This window comes from Chiroxiphia lanceolata, chromosome 1, assembly GCF_009829145.1.
Source record: "Chiroxiphia lanceolata isolate bChiLan1 chromosome 1, bChiLan1.pri, whole genome shotgun sequence".
Lineage (NCBI taxonomy): Eukaryota > Metazoa > Chordata > Aves > Passeriformes > Pipridae > Chiroxiphia > Chiroxiphia lanceolata.
Window position 1 is genome coordinate 62,811,248 of NC_045637.1, and position 16,317 is coordinate 62,827,564.

A 16,317-nucleotide genomic window follows, 5' to 3' on the forward strand; every position below is an offset into this window, starting at 1 on the left:
CCTTAGCCATTCTCAGGAACTCTTCATGTGAGAGAGTTGTTTGGCATGACCAGGGGCAATTCTCACAATTTAGCAGCACAGATGATCAGATTCCAGACTTGGAAGTTGATCATATTCCCAGACTCTGTGTATTAGTATATAGCCCGTGGAAATAGAGAGACTGATTTGTTGAGGAAGGTGGTAAGAGATTTGCTAAAACAAGTGACAACAATAAAAAAGGTAAGAGAGCGAGTGATTCAGAAACACACTTGGAGTCATAAGATCAGCACTGTTATGGAAGTTTTGAAATGACCATACAAGACATATTTGTTTAGAAAAGGTTTTACTTACCACCACAGAAAAGTCAGTGACAGTGAGTGTCTGTAGTTCTGCGCAGGTTTTTGGAAAATCGTTCACTATGTTAATTTGACTAAGCTTATTCACAATGTATAAAGTCAAGTGCACATTTAAATTTGGATGGTGTAGGACTGCTATCTACATTTTCAACACCCTGGGAAGGAAGGAAGAAATTGGAAGAAAATAAGTTAACATGATTTTGATTTCCTGAAAGATATGTTCTGAAGGGGGTATATAATCTAGTGTTGAAACTGTTCTGCATTTTGCTGCTGTCATTTGTTCACGACTTTTACCATAACTTTACTGTAACTTTACCAAGTGGGTAACCTTTTGGATGAAATTTTCCATGCCAGGTTTCTACCTTGGGACTGGGGAAGGAGAGAAAATAAATCCATGTTTGTTTCTGAGAACATAGGAAATAATGTGTTGTTCAAGTGACAGTAATTTCTTTTGATAAGAAATGCTTAATTTAAGTGATAGTGATTGATATCTTAGTGATAATTTCTTTTCGGAACAGTGACATATGTTGTAACACTTCAGATATTTTTGTGGGGTGGTCTTTTTCCAGATCGTACATTTTGTTGTGCCTCTAAAAATCTGGGTTTTCGCCAGGAGTTATGATTCTGGAAAAAAAAGGTACTTTGCAGGTATTCAGTAGATATTGTTTGAACCTCACCAGCTGAAGATTGCTACAGATTTACCCCACAATAAGGCATGTTCCTGTGCTTAGAAATTAGCAGAACTCATTCCTGGAGCTGCTAATTCGATCGTTCCTGAATGCGAGAATGCAAAGAGGGAGATGATTTTAGTGTATTTTCACTGTCTCATTCTCTTACTTTCCCTTACTTTTGTGTGAGAGGAAATTATTCCTGGTTCATGTAAATAAAGGATAAAGAGTTGGGTGGAGGGAGCTTATGAAGTACCTCAGATGGGAGGTGAATGTGCAGAAATAGTGTCTGACCATGGGCTGAGAGAAAAACTGGGATAGAGAAAGACCTGGGCTGCTAGGACTAAGGATGGCAGATAATCATTTGACTCTTTTCTGTTAGGGATGTAATAAGGATACAATAAGGATATGAACTGCAATAATCACAAATGGAGAAGTGCTTTAGTATAATATTTGCTTGAAGCAATAACTGCTATGTGAGATGACCTATATTTCAGTCACAGTGTGTTATTTACACTTTGTTATTCCATATTTGTATAATTTGTTACATTACCTAAATACCAGCTGATTTAGCTTTTTTCTTTTTTTGTCTTGGAATCAGCCAGTTTGCAACAGCTTCGTTTTTTAGTGTCCAGGAGTAGCTCCTGGGGGAGCAAGGAGCCTTGACTGTGTGCACGACCTGTACACATCAGTGGCCACAGAGGGCAACTAGTGAAGAATAATAGGGAGTTGGACAGGATTCAGAGGTGCAATAATAGCTTTTCCTTGAAAGCTCTTTCATTCAAATAGAGATACTCGTGATAGCTAGGTTGTTTCCTTCTTTCTCTAACCAGAAATTACATGACTGCTCAGGAAAGGAACATATTTGCCATAATGCACAAGAGGGATTCCTTGGTTGCAGAGAGGTAGTTTTTGGTCTGCAGTTGGTTTATGTTAAAATTACATTAAAAATTGTATCTTCAAGGCAGCACTTCTGTTAACACCAACAGTATCAATGAGTGTGGAGCAGTGAAGCTTGGCATTCTTCAGAGTCTTGAGGAAGTCATCCAGAAATGAGGAGATGCAGTTAATAAATACCTGTAAAAGGGTGCTATGAAAGCTACAGCCTTGCCTGAGAGGAGCAAATGGGTGGTCCCTGGTAAAAGGTGGTCTGTTGATGGGAAAGGGGAGTTGACCTGCCATTACAGAGTGGGAAGTGACTAGCAGGGCACATTAGCAGTACACAAATGGTTTTCCTGCACTTGGAAGGTAAAGGTAAGCTTTTAATGTGTGTAAGGTCATAACAGGGGAGACACGATGTAGGGGATAGGCATAACTGTTGCACTGCTTGATTTTTTTTTGTAAGATTATTACTTTGTAAAGCTGAGGAGATTCTTTGCTAAGTGTTGTCATTATGTGTAAAACCTCCCTCATCTGGGATATATAAACACATTATCAAGAATCTTCAAAAGACATTGGGTGCTGCAATGAGAAACGGAGACACGATCAGTTATTACCTTGTGTGGTAGACAATTATGCTCTATCTAGCCAGGTAGTGTTACTGTGCTGTCAGGGAAGGGGTGAAATATGTTCCACTTAATTCAGCCATGAGTTGGTCAGCTGAAGTCTTTATTGGCTCAGCAATTCATTTGCATCCAGCATTCCTGTTTTGCAGACAGAAGGGGAGATTGTTGCAAGAATAGTTTTCTGTGTGTAGGAGAAAATACAGAAAACATTTTAGCACTTGGGGTAAAATGAGTCTTTAGGTCAGTTCTGATCTAATACCTTGCTCAAAGCATTGTCAGGGAAACTCCTGCTTAGCCAGGGTTTTATTATAGGCAACACTCTCTGCAATGTTCCTGTAATGGCATTCAGGGACCCTGTTGAGGTACCGAGATGTTTTTTGAGTAGCTGAATTTTATACTTTGAATGTAAAAATCTGGCATAATCTAAAAGTATCTAGTTTGGACATTTCATGAGATTTTTAGGGTGTTCATGGTATCAGTGTGAATGATCAGTTCAGTCAACATAATAAAATTTGCATATCAGAAAAATCCTTTAATTGTAAACATAGTTCTTAAAATGTTAATGGCACTTCCTCTAGAACAACACTTTCATGAAGCAAGAAGTGGTAGCAATGTTTAGTACAGATTTGTGTTTCTGATTTCAGAATGCTGTTAAAAATTTCTGCATGCCTAGACAGTAGAAATCCTGGCAGATTTTGTTTTTGAATGAATAATTCATAGAATTATTAGAAACAAACAGTGGATAAAACCTTTAAATAAACAATTGGTAACTATTCCAGAAGTTAGATAACAATACTGAAGATTACGGAACCTCTGTATATTAAAAAAAAAAAAAGACAAAGATATAGATGAGAGGTAATACATCTGAGAATAAAAACAATCCCTTAATGCCAGATTCTTTAAGAAGTTCACACTCATTGTAATGTTCTTAAAATCTGAAAATTTTTTTTAATATTTTTTCTGGCTGTAAGAAGTATAAATATTATGAAGTTTACTCTATTGATAGATTTATGAGAAAGTGAGAAGAAAAATATGGCAAAATGTATCCTGAAAACTGTCACTAGATACTTTCAGGTTAGCAGAATATTAGCAATAGTTTGGTTGAAATACTTGGTGATAATTTGCATTTTATATCTTTTACATGCATTTTAGCCATAATGAATGTGTTACAGTACTTTTGTGAGTTGTCATCAGCAGCAGCTTAAATGGTTTTCTTTAAAATACTTTTTGTAAAATTAACTTTCAGTCATGTAAACCAACATCCCTAGGGGTAAAAGGATAATTTTATAGAATCAGATCCTGTTTATTTTACAGGCTACTTTTAAGCAAAAATCACTAATTATGTCAAATTGCTTAGAGCAGCAACATTATTTACTTATGATGAAGCCAATATCTCTAACCTCATTTCATGAATATTGATTTAAACCTTAGGTTCCAGAGATAGTCCAAACAATTAATCTACTAAATCACTGTTTGAAGAAACTATAAAATCAATATATAATGAAATTTGACCTTGAGTACACCTTTTCAGAGGAAGTGGCTACCATAAATCCATCATCATTACTTGTCAACTATTTGAGAGTCCAACTTTCCATATGACAGTTTCTGAACACTTAAAACCTACATCCTTAAGAAATCAGTTCTCTGTACTTTTTCTTTTCCTTCCATGTTTTCCCCATGAAAATTCTTGTTTTCTAAAGTACATTCCATAGATTGGATGGCCTTTCCCTCCAAGAGGGAATAAAATGCATTTGTATCCAAAAGTTACATGAAAAAGTTAGATGAAAGCAATTGTCACAATAGTACAGGAAGGTGGAGATTTTGTTTGGCATACTACCCTAGACTTTGTTGGTGATATGCAACAATCCTCCAAAAAAAAAAAAAAGTGCTATAAGACACTGTTTTCTCTGTCGCTTTTGGTTTTAATTTCATTTCCTGTCACTGTGCCAAAGCTGAAGGATGTTGTGTGAAACACTTTTTACCTTTGGCTGGGGACCATTGTTGTGGTGGCAACACAAAATGACAAATTAAGATATCTGAGTCTTACTACAGTCTTCATATGAGTGTATACATTTGTGTAAGACATTTATTGAAGAGCTTTTAGCAGGAAATATTATGAGGAGTTTTTGAGTTCTCTCCATGTCCACTGGATACTTTCAAGGAGAAATGGAAGAGGTCTAAAGGATAAGCATGAAGGTTTCTTTGTAAAGAGAGCTCTCAAGACGGAATGGGACAAAGAGGAAAAGAGATCGAGTGTTTAAGAGTAGCCTAATGTTTTATATTTCTGATGTCAAATACAAACTATTTGAGTATAGCATAATTATGATTAAATATCACAGAACCACAGAGTGATTTGGGTTGGAAGGGAACTTTAAAGGTCATCTAGTCTAACCCCCTGCTGCGGGCAAGCACACCTTCCATTACATACGGTTGCTCAAAGCCCCATCCAGCCTGACCTTGAACACTTCCAGGGATGGGGCATCCACAACTTTTCTGGACAGCCTGTTCCAGTGCCTCACCACCCTCATTATAGAGAAATTTTTTATGTGCAATCCAAACCTCTAAACATTTAAAAGTGTTGACCCTTATCTGGTCACTACAGGCCTTTGTAAAAAGTCTCTGTCTTTCTTCTAAGCCTTCTTTGTTTATGGAAAGGCTGCAGTAGGATCTCTCTTCTCCAAGCTGAACAATCCCAACTCTCTCAGCCTGTCTTCACAGGAGAGGTGTTAGAGCTCTTGGACCATTTTTGTGGCCCTATTCTGGACCTGCTGTAACAGGTTAGGATTTCATAGATGTTTTTACTTCATGGACCTCTCTCAGTTTTACATGTGTTTGTTCATGATAGAATCATAGAATGTTAAGGGGTTGGAGTGAACCTTAAAGATCATCTAGTCCCAAACCCCCCAACCATGGGCAGAGACATCTCCCACTAGGCTCAAGGCCTTATCCAACCTGGCTTTGAACACTGCCAGGGTTGGGTCATCCACAACCTCCCTGGGCAACCTGTTCCAGTGTCCCTCACAGTAAAGAATTGCTTCCTCATATCTAGCCTAGATTTCCCCTCTTTCAATTTGTAGCCATTACTCCTTGTCCTGTCCCTGTAGTTTCTGATGAAGAGTCCCTCTCTGGCTTCCCTGTAGGCCCCCTTTCGATACTGGAAGGCTAATGTGAGCTCTCCATGCAAACTTCTCCAGGCTGAACAGTCCAAACTTTCATGATGAATAACATCAATACCATCTCTTCTCAAGCTTTACTATCCTTGAGGCCTCCAGAGTGAACATTGTTTGGGAGCATGGCCTATTTTGGGTTGGGTAACAAACAGAAGACAACAAGGAGGAATTTGCTGACCACGTGAATGTCATTGCTCTGGCAGTATTAAGTCATTGGATTCTTTGAGCTCATCACTAACCTACTAGGAATTTTGAAACAAACTAGTAATACCTCTAAATATATAAAGCAGATAAATGTGCTGAGCATTTCTAGTAGAAAATATAAAGACCAGTAAAGGTTTCCTGAGGAATTCTTGTTCTTTGTAACTGGAAAACAGGATTTTTTATTACTAGTTATTTGGACAATGTATTACAGTCAGTTGAAATTTTTCTCTAAACCCCTTCTGTTACAACCTCAGAAATTCCTGTTTCAGTACTTTTTCAGGGATGACTAAATTGTAAGATATACTGTTGATACAGGTTTTTTTGTCCATTTGATTTTGAAGAACAATGGCAGTAATTTTAGTGGCATAGTAATTTATGCAGAAGTTGCTAGTTTCCTAGAAAAATGACATGAATCTGACTTAGTTGAACACTAAACCTTTTGTCTTCCATAGCACCACAAAATCCTAACGTGAAAGAACTTTTTCTCTGAAAATAAGTAGTAACTTCAGATTTTTCATTGTATCTTCCCAAGCTGAGTGACTTGTGATCCTTATTGCCATGGCCTGTAAAATTATGAAAATAATTATGGAAAGATTAGACTGTAGATAAAGGTTTTTTATTGGTAACAAAGCATATTAAGAAATTGAGGAATTAAGCTTTACCTAAAAATACCTCACAAATCATGGTAAATGTTTTGTCTTGTTATTTAAACAATTAAATAAATATTCTAATGCTGTCTAGTATTGTAGATGCATTCTTTGATAGTTTCAGCACACGTTCCAGGAATCACAGCTTCTACTTCTGTTATTTTACTACTCTTTTTCAGGATAAAGTCTCTATATTATTGATGTCAACTGCCTATAGCAGGGATTGATTTATTTTAATGATGAAAAGGTTTATATGTGATAATATGCAGTTCTTCTGCTAAACTTGCTCTCTGCTAATGGAATAATTACTCTGGTCTCTGTCGTGTGGGAAGTGCTCTATGGATAGTTTCACATTGAAGTTAGTGGAACATCATGCAGGTGCCAAATCTGCCCTGATGGTTCTTGTAGCTGTGTTTGTAACTATATAGAAATGGTAAGTGTAAATGTAGACAGTAGCACTGTGTAATGAATGCCATTTTCCTTGTGAATAGTACCAGGTACCTCGTTGTCCTATATGACCCGTACTGCTTATCCACTATTCCATTCCTTTTTCCTGCTTCTACCATTTGTTTTACTGCCCACCAAGTGATTTATGCCCACAGCAATATCAGGATGCAATATCTTTTTATTGTTAAAAACTGACACTAAACCCTGGTTATCGGCCATTCAGTAAAATGCATTGTACAAAATTTTTCACAAAATTTGTGATAAACTGCTATTTACCTCTCTGATTTTGCAGCAGAATTGTTTATGACTCAGCTTCTTTACTGTCAATTTTGGAAAATTAAAGTGATTATTTACCAAAAGTGCCTTTTTTTTTTCAGCATAGCAGTTGTTAAAAATAGCAATTATATGGAGTATTTTTCCTCTGTTTCAGTATCAGAGATGCAGGCTCTGGGACAGGTTGCACGAAGAGCACATCAACGCAGGACGAACAGTTCAGGTAAGGATATTAAAATGACTGTAGTATTAATGGAATTAAATTACCTACACAGTTCCAGTTATCTCAGAGATGGATCTAGAGAGAGACATGTATTTGACAGGTGGATTTAACAAGTACTAGGTTTTGCTTTACTTCATTTAAAAGATAGGAATTTCCTAATTGTGTCCTATGAGGCAAATGCAATCAGAAATGTTTCTGCATTCTTGAACAAACAAAAATTTGGAGTCTCTGGTCTTCTGCAAACAGTCCTCCTACATTATTAAATTAGAAGCCAGGTATTGCAATAAGGGATACTGATAATTTTAAAGCATGATTTTGGACAAACAGAACATCTGGACTACTAGTTTGGTGTGCAGATCTATTGTTAGCTGCATAATGTCATCAAAGGAGGAAATACCAGACACATTTGTCATCATGGGCATCATCTCAGTGACTTCATGTGTAGTCAGCCATAAGTCAGCACAGCTGTTTCTAAAAATATGCATGTCTTGATGAAAATGATGCAGAAGCTCATGCCAAACATCAGCCTTCACACTGCTAAATAGCACACAGCCAAAGGAGATTATCAATACAGAAAGACACAAAGACCAGCTCTGCAAGGCAAAGTTTGCTGAGGCAGATACAGCAGGTAGTGGTTATAACATGCTGTACTGCCAGTATTTTGGGGACAGACGTGTGTTGGCGAGCAGGAGAGGCATCTTGTGTTGGTTTCGTAGATGTTCAGAGAAGGAACGTGTCTTTGCTACTAGAACAAACCTTCTGTGACCTACACTGCAACTAGAAAAGCAGGCTTTGCCAGCACAGGTAGTAGCACAGTCCTAAACTACTGCATTTCACAATTCTAATGCTCTAAATTCCTGTGTTTGTTTCAGTGCATTACTAATTCCTGCGGGAAATTAGACCAGACTAAAAATCTAAAAAAAAAAAACCCAAAACAACTCATCTCAGAAAGAACTTCACCCTGGTTAAACAACCAGATAGTAGGCAGAGCTGGGGCTATGTGTGTTTTTTGAGGAACGAAAGATGTTAGTGAGCTTTTTTAAAATGTAGATGATAAGAAGTTACACATGAAATCCACTTGATTTTTCTGTAAATTGGAGGTTTGAATGTTTATTTTGATTTTTCACCAAATATTTTTGAAATTTGAATATAAGTTTATTCTTAATATTCAAAGAGTCTTCCAAAGGTGGATGTTCTGTTAAAACAGTGACGTTTTAACAGCTGTGGTGTAGGAAGCATGTGTTTGCTTATGTCTGTTCTCTGATCTGCTTTCACATCTGAGCTGTGGGAAAGGCTTCTCTTGGAACTTTTAGTTATCAGTATCATTTGTTTAGCAAGACAAAATCTATCAATAATTAGAGAAAAAACAATCGTGTTGAAGATGATATTTTTAGATATGTTAATAAGAAAACTTCTTGTCTCTAGAAACATTTATATTTGTCTTGAATTCAAAGTTTGCCATTTTCACTTTCAACCAAAATAAATTTTCTTATATTTTATAATGCTTATTGCCTTTAGATCTAGATACAAGTTATACAATAAAGTAGTTCACATTCTGGTACCCAGAGAGCAGAGTAAGAATCTGGGTCCATGTGAGAAGAGTAGGCTAGCTCTTTGTTTTAATTAAATATTTAGGAGTCTGGAGTACTTGATAATAAATTATATGACATGTAGAATGTGTTTGCTGTAAGCTGTTTAAATGTTTACCAATGGACTTGTGATCTGTTTGTTTGCAAAGAAATCAGATTAATTATTGTGATACCAAATGTTCTCTGCAGCACACACTTTGCTCTCAGAATTAGATGTTGTAAAAATACATTAGGAATCCCTAAGTCAATATTGACCCAAGGCATCCGCCACAGGTTTTAGACAAATATATGCACAGCCATTCTACATTTAATCCATGTGCACATAATTAGCCATTTTTCTGAATTTTCAGTTTACCCAGAATAATTACTTCTGTTGTACTTTTGATGATGGTCAAAATTACAATAGAAGTATAGATGAGGCATAAATCTATACCTCTTCTTTCTGGTGGCTGGATGCCACATTAAGAACTTCAGTAAAAGAAAGTGAAAAACCGAGAAATCTATGCATAGGGCACGATGACACCCTTTCAAAAATACTGAGGAAATAGTTCATGTGTATCATATATTAGTTTTCACAAATGTATATATTCATGTATATTTTCATTTTTAGGGACAGTCCGTGGACTTTGTAAAATGTTGGGGCATGAATCAATATGTAGTTTTGCTAGGCTTTGGCCACATACGTGCTGGCTGTAGCATACAATTAACTAATTATTGCAAGGTTTAAGTAATTTCAATGAAATGGTGGTATTTTATTGCAAAACCTAAGGACAGCCTTGATCATTTTCATAGTGAGAGGAAGGAAAATGCTGCAGTTATTAGAGAGGATGTAAGACATTGAACAAAAAAAAAAAAAAAAGAAAAATACTGTGGATGAACAGTCTGGTTTTAGCCTATATCTGTCCCACAAAAGGAGATTCAGTTCTGCAAAACATACCTAGGCAGATGTAGTCTTTCCACTGTGTTGCTCTGACCCAGAAAGCTGCTTGAAAATGTTAATCTATTCCTTTTTTTGTTTTTCGCTTTTACGATTTTTATTTCAACTGAAAATGGTTTACAAGTGAAAGATGGCTTCCTGTCAGCTCTCTTTTGCATGAATCTTCAAAGCTCAGTTTTATGTCTCAGGTCTTCTGTACCATCTTTAAAATGATGCAGTCTTCAAATTATAGGTACCCTTCTGGCATACTATGTAGATACACTGGGAGGGCACGAGAAGCAGTGTAAAAAAGTTTATTTCTGCAGGAGATGGTTTATGGTGTCAGTGAGGGATCATGTAAGATTAGCTCCCTGTTGCAGCCTGTGGCCATCTGCAGGGTCAATATATTCTTAAATTCAGAGTTCCTTTGACCTAGGCCAAGAATTTTATAAGACTTGAGGGACACAGAGTAGAAGTGAACTGATTGTGTGGTAGTGATACAAAAACCCAAATAAAGTAGTGGGATGTATAAATGGGAGAGTAGTGAGTGATCTCTCATACAGTCTCTTTGATCAGGGGTAGAAGGATCCCAGGTAGAACAGTCAGGGGTCTGACTTAGTTTGGGCACCACGCTTTTAAGAAGGGTGCAAAGTGATTAGAGAGAGCAGTGAATATAGTCAGAAACTGAGAAAACAAGACTGACTTGCAAAGATCGACAGATTACTTATTTTGCCCAAAGAGCAGCTGACAGTGTTGTGCTGTGTGTTTGCAAACACGGAAAAGATGGTTGCAAAGAGGACAGGACTTGTCTTTCCCTGTTTTGAACAGGGAGGATTAGAAATACCTGGTTTAAACTGAAGCAAGAGGGATTTCTGTTAGACATGAGGAAATGTTGAATTAATTTCCTTCTCTAACTATATTTTTTACATTTTTTTCATAAATGTTAAAACCAATTAATTCTACTGATGTGTATAAATAAAATTAATTCCATCTAGTTCCACTTTTTCAGGTAAGCAATATTGCCTTTCTAAGGCATTACCTGTACCTGATTTGTATTACAGAAGAAAACCTTTCTGTTTCTAACCACTCACTGGTGTTACTCTATTCTCTTGTTCTGTTTTGAGAAGAATATTCAAAACAATTGCTAAATAATGTGATAGAGAATATGGTTTATTATATCACTTTGTAATGCAATGCAATTAATATTATTTTTAGTACAGTCTTATTTTTTTTATAATTAGATAAAACCTCTGTCCTAAAACAATAAGTGGTATAATTTAAACTATAAATTTCTTCTTTTCATTTGTTGGAAGACAAACTTGTGTGCATTTTTAGATTTTAAAAGACCAGGCAATAAAAAATCCCTCTACTTTTGCTGTAGACAGAAATTTATGTCATGGTAGATGCCTGCACACAGTCTCGTCTTCCTAGTTGTAAATAGTTTATATCTTCTCAAAACTCTTGTAACTAAAGAAATATTTCTATGTTTTATTATATTTGATATTCCAATCAAACAAATATATTTGCCCTTATCTGAAAAAATGTAAGTATTTTAAAAAAAAGTAATCCTTATTCTTTGTCCCTGAAGTTGTCTTTACAAATGGAAGTGGTAGTTTTGGGGTAGTTGGGGATTGTGAGTGACTGTATTCTGAAGTCCTGTGATCACCACAGTCACTTATTATTACAAAAAAAAGCAAATTTTGAAAAGCAATCACTTACTTTATTTGGATATTATCGCAACTTGTTGCAACTTGTATAAATATTTTGGCAAACACCTAAATTGATCACAGGAACAAAAATAACTTCAGCAATTACACAGTGAATTAATTAGTTAAATACTTTAATTGAAACTCAAAATAAAACAAACTGACTTGGAGAATGGATAAAGTACAAAGTCTGACAGCCAGAAAAATGAAACACAGGTGGGGATGGCTTTAAAAATATTTCTCCCTTGTTTTGTGGTTGGCTGATAGTATGGATAAATTAGTTCATTAGATAACAGGTACCATCTCTCCCTTGATCTTTGGTTCTTCTTTTCCTGGGGCGAATGGCTTGCTTTCCCTTATGGAAAACAGGCTATGTCCAAAAAGACTCAGCAGGTAGCTCGCAGCGATGCCTCACTGCACTGTTGAGGGATGGCTGTACTGGGAGCTGCAACTCCCATTTATTTTTTTTTATAGATGGAGAACTGAGTGAACCCACAAGTGGAAGCAAATACTAAAAATACACAGACTTAATGAGCTGGTTATGGTGCAGTGGCACCTCCAAATAAGAAGTGCTTGAAAGCACAGATGCCTTCCTTCAAGAGTAACGAATAACAACCTGGGAGAGCCAGGATGGGTGCAAGGGGAGGGTTCACTGTGTTATCTTAGGCGTGGGCTTTGCAGCAACTGGAGGAATCTTTGACAGGCGAACCAGCTGCAGTCAGGAAACACAATGCAGTCTGGAAAAGAAGATGGATGTAGAGGAGAGAGAGAGATGACACAGGGATTGCTTGAAATCTGGGAGTTTTTAGGGATTTTTGGTCTTAGTTTGTTAAGTAGAAACGGCACTTCTGAAGATTATTTAAGTATCCTGAAGATGATAGTTACTTCCCAAGCACTGAAGATGTCTGGTACACAAAATATTCTGTTGGCTACAGAATAACTCTTAATACTGTTTGCAGCAACTCCGTGCCAATATAAGAGAGATGGAGAAACTCTGTTTGCGAGTCCGACAGGAAGACATCCCAGGTCTGCAGAGAATGATAAATCCTGTTAAAGACGAAGCTTCATTTGCCATTAAAGACTTCCTGCAGCTGCATTCCGAATCTGCAGAAGAACTTAGAAGGCAACTTGAAGGACAGGAGGATGCCTCTTTAACCAGATCTGCAACTGTAGGAGGAGGTAGTAGAATTTAATTTGTGTTTATTGTATATCATTGTATCCAGTACGGAATTTTGCTGACCAGATGTAAATGAAGTAAACAAATGAGATTTCAGTTGAATAATAGCTGTTAATCAAGAAGTAGAGTTCTTTCCATATATCACACTTTTGTCATGACCTGTGACTGACTTTTGATAAGTGGAAAATGCTTAAGTATCTTAAGAAATTAAATAGTTGTGGCCTTCCATGAGAAAGATACTGTAGCCTTGGATCTTGAAATAGAGGACTGTTCATAGGAAGCAGAATACTTACATTCATATTTCATGGTAGCTTGACTTCTTTTTGCCCCCGGTGCAAATAATTTCATCATGTGCAAGTAATCATTTAGGCCATTTTCGTTGAATTAGTGCTTGAAGAAACATCATGAAGAAAATGATTTTTAAATGACAGGCAGTACAATACACCACTGCTGAAATATATGAAAAAGAGGAGCAAGTCTCTAGGTAAGGAGAACATCTCTTCCTGTAGCATTTTAACTTGGTAACTAAAAAGAAAGAAGAAAAGAGTATAAATCCATTCAAATAAAAGATTTTGAAAACACACTATAACATGCTATGAGTCAGATATGTGTGCTGTTCTTCCCACCTTTCTGTATGAAATGTCTTTCTTTCCTTGTTCTAGCACTGTGTCTTCAGGAGAAGCCTGTATTTTGCTCTGGTACCGGCCAGTGTTCTCTCCTAATGATCTGTGAGAAAGTTGGTTACATCAGGATTAAATCCTTCCACATACCAGTAATTAATTTAATTGTTCCCGTAGCAATACTGTTCAGAATTGTTTGGACATTGCATGTGTCTTAAAATCGAAAGAGCATTCTCAGTCAATGGCACTGTAGAAGAAACTGCCATCAGATTTGATTTTGTGACCCTTCTTGTTGCTGCATACAGAACTATAAGAACTCTTTCAAGCGTGATTAACAAGTTAGCAAGTCTCATGGTTGAGCAGGGAGAAAAGAGGATTTGAAGACTGGGCTTGATTTCAGGAATGTCATGTGCAGTAGTATCAAAAAACCTTGTGAATGTCAGTATATATCAAATAGAGAATCATAGAATGGTTTGGGTTAGAAGGGCACTTTAAAGATCGTCTAGTTCCAAGCCCCCTGCCATGGACAGAGACACCTTCCACCAGAACAAGTTGCTCAGAGTTCCATCCAGTGTGGCCTTGAACATTTCCAGGGATGGGGCATCCACAACTTATCTGGGCAGCCAGTGCCAGTGCCTCACACCCTCATTGTAAACATTCTGTCTTCTTACAAGGCCATCAAAAAGACTCTTAGGCTTCTAACATATGAGTCTTGACCTCTTCAACACCTTCAGCATGTTGTAGTTGGTTGTTCAGTAGTTTGTCCTAGTATCTTTGTGGATTTCAAAGTCTGACTATTTGCTGCATTCTGCTGATTCAGATAACTGAATGGCTTCTCTTGCAGCCCTCTTGGACCATCTTATTCAAGTTCTCAAAAATATGCTTGAACTTTCAGAAGTAGTTTCTTAAATGTTCTAGAGTGAATTTCGGCAAACTTTCAGGCCCTAAATAGGCCTAGCTCATCTAAATATTTTTAACCTGTTCTCATTATGTTTCAGCCTATCTCTTTTTTTCTTTCCTTTTTAAATTAATTGCATCCAATACCTGATGACATCTACCTGTTTGTGTAAAGACTGACTGAATCTTTCTGTGGGTCTTCTGTAATTTTCTTTCTTTGCCTGGCAATGCACTTACACTTCATTTTTCTTCCTCTAACTTCAAAAGCATTCATAGAAGGTTCCTTGGTACCATTTATGTCCCTTGGTAGTTGAAATTTATTTATGTCCTAGTTTTTGTGATATTAACTTTCTGTGCTTATATTATTCCTTGTACTAATACTGTGTGTCAAATTCTTGACATCCAGGGCACTTGACATCCATGGCTCTTGGTGAAGCCATAAACATCTTCCTCTGCATCAGGACAATTCGGTGTCATCCTCAGTGTAGCCTATTTTGTTAGTGTCTCCCAGCAATTCTGCAGTCCTTTATCCTTTAGGAACTTTTTCCACATAGTTTCTCTTAATAATTTTACTTAATTTGTTGACATCTCTTTTGGGGGCAGCACTTTGTCTTCAGTATTCAGTGATTCCTTTCATGCATATTAGCCATTACTTTCAGTCTATTTGTGAGCTCTGTTACGATCCGAAGTAAATTTAAGATACCTCTTCTTATGGTAACTTTCTGCAGTTGTTCTCAGTACATTCTGGTATTTAACTGGAAAGGCCTTGTCCTGGCTTGCATTGCTTTTCTAACAGTTACACAGGTGGCAAATAGGAACCAGAGTTTAATTTCAAAGAACAGGACTGCTTTTGAAATCTGAAATACCTTTGAAGTATGGAGGACATTGAGCGTAACAGCACTTCAGAAAGACAAGACATTGATCAGAAAGATTGGGATGGGAATGGAAATGAATATGGAAATAATTCACCCCATTTAAAGTGAAACAGACAGGCAGACAACTAAATACAATTAAACAGATATTTTTTCAAGTTCACCTGCCTGTGAAAGCAGCTGTGTTGAATTGCTAACACAGACACAATATATTGCCTATTCTTTTGTGCTTAGAGGCTGCAGTCCTGAAAGCAAATCTTGGCTGTTGATCTTAATCAAAGGAGCTTCAGTACACCCATTCTTTGTAGCATGTTGCTTCCCATCTGGTAGAGAAGGAAGGAGTTTACAAATTCAAATCTCCCATTTAGAAGACATGTCAGTGATACGATACAGTCCCTTCCCCCATTCACTACCCTCAGCTGAGGGCCAATAGAAATGGAATTTAATTGCATATTAAACAAATATTAACAAAAGGCGAGACTCCACTCTTAAAATTACTAAAATCTTCTAAGCAACATATTGAATCTTCCAGAGCATTAGATTTTTATCTCAAGTGTAATGAGGTGCAAAGCCGCTCTGTGAAATCTGCAAAGGTGTTTTGTATTATTGCATTTCTGTGGAGATGCTGTAAGTGAACTTGTGAAGCCACTTCCATTCTCAGTTCTATTAATATTGGTTAGATTTGATAAAAAGTGAACTAGTGAATATAAATTTCTTACTCATACTTTCAGTCCAAATGTGACCACATCTTACCCTTCTTGTTCTTTACCTTAGTTTTCTGAAGTGAGTTCAGAATTTTCTTGAGGAATTTTTTCCCCACTAATTTTAGTTATTAGAAAATGATAACATGTAAACCTACTTACAGTTTTAATTTCTCTTGAATGAGTGTAATGCAAAACTTCGGTATCATTTATACACTTTCAAGAATGTGCTTTTCTACAATAGGTCAGCATAGATTGTTAGGGACAGACCAGAGCAGTCTTGTGAGGAGACAGTTTTGCTTAGTGAGCTTTTTATTTTACTTTTGAATTATGAATATTTTAATTTCAACCAACTTAACATGCATAC

At 36.7% G+C, this 16,317-nt stretch overlaps 1 protein-coding gene across 2 annotated transcripts in view; it reads left to right on the top strand.

Moving 5' to 3' along the window:
- The window catches only part of STX17 (syntaxin 17), a 32,189-nt gene that overhangs the window by 8,203 nt on the left and 7,669 nt on the right, over positions 1 to 16,317 (top strand). For both annotated transcript variants that reach the window (XM_032693148.1, XM_032693158.1), the window contains exons 3-4: positions 7,407 to 7,472; positions 12,643 to 12,862. In XM_032693148.1, coding sequence (XP_032549039.1) covers positions 7,407 to 7,472; positions 12,643 to 12,862 — 286 coding nt within the window. The remainder of the gene's footprint in view (positions 1 to 7,406; positions 7,473 to 12,642; positions 12,863 to 16,317) is intronic.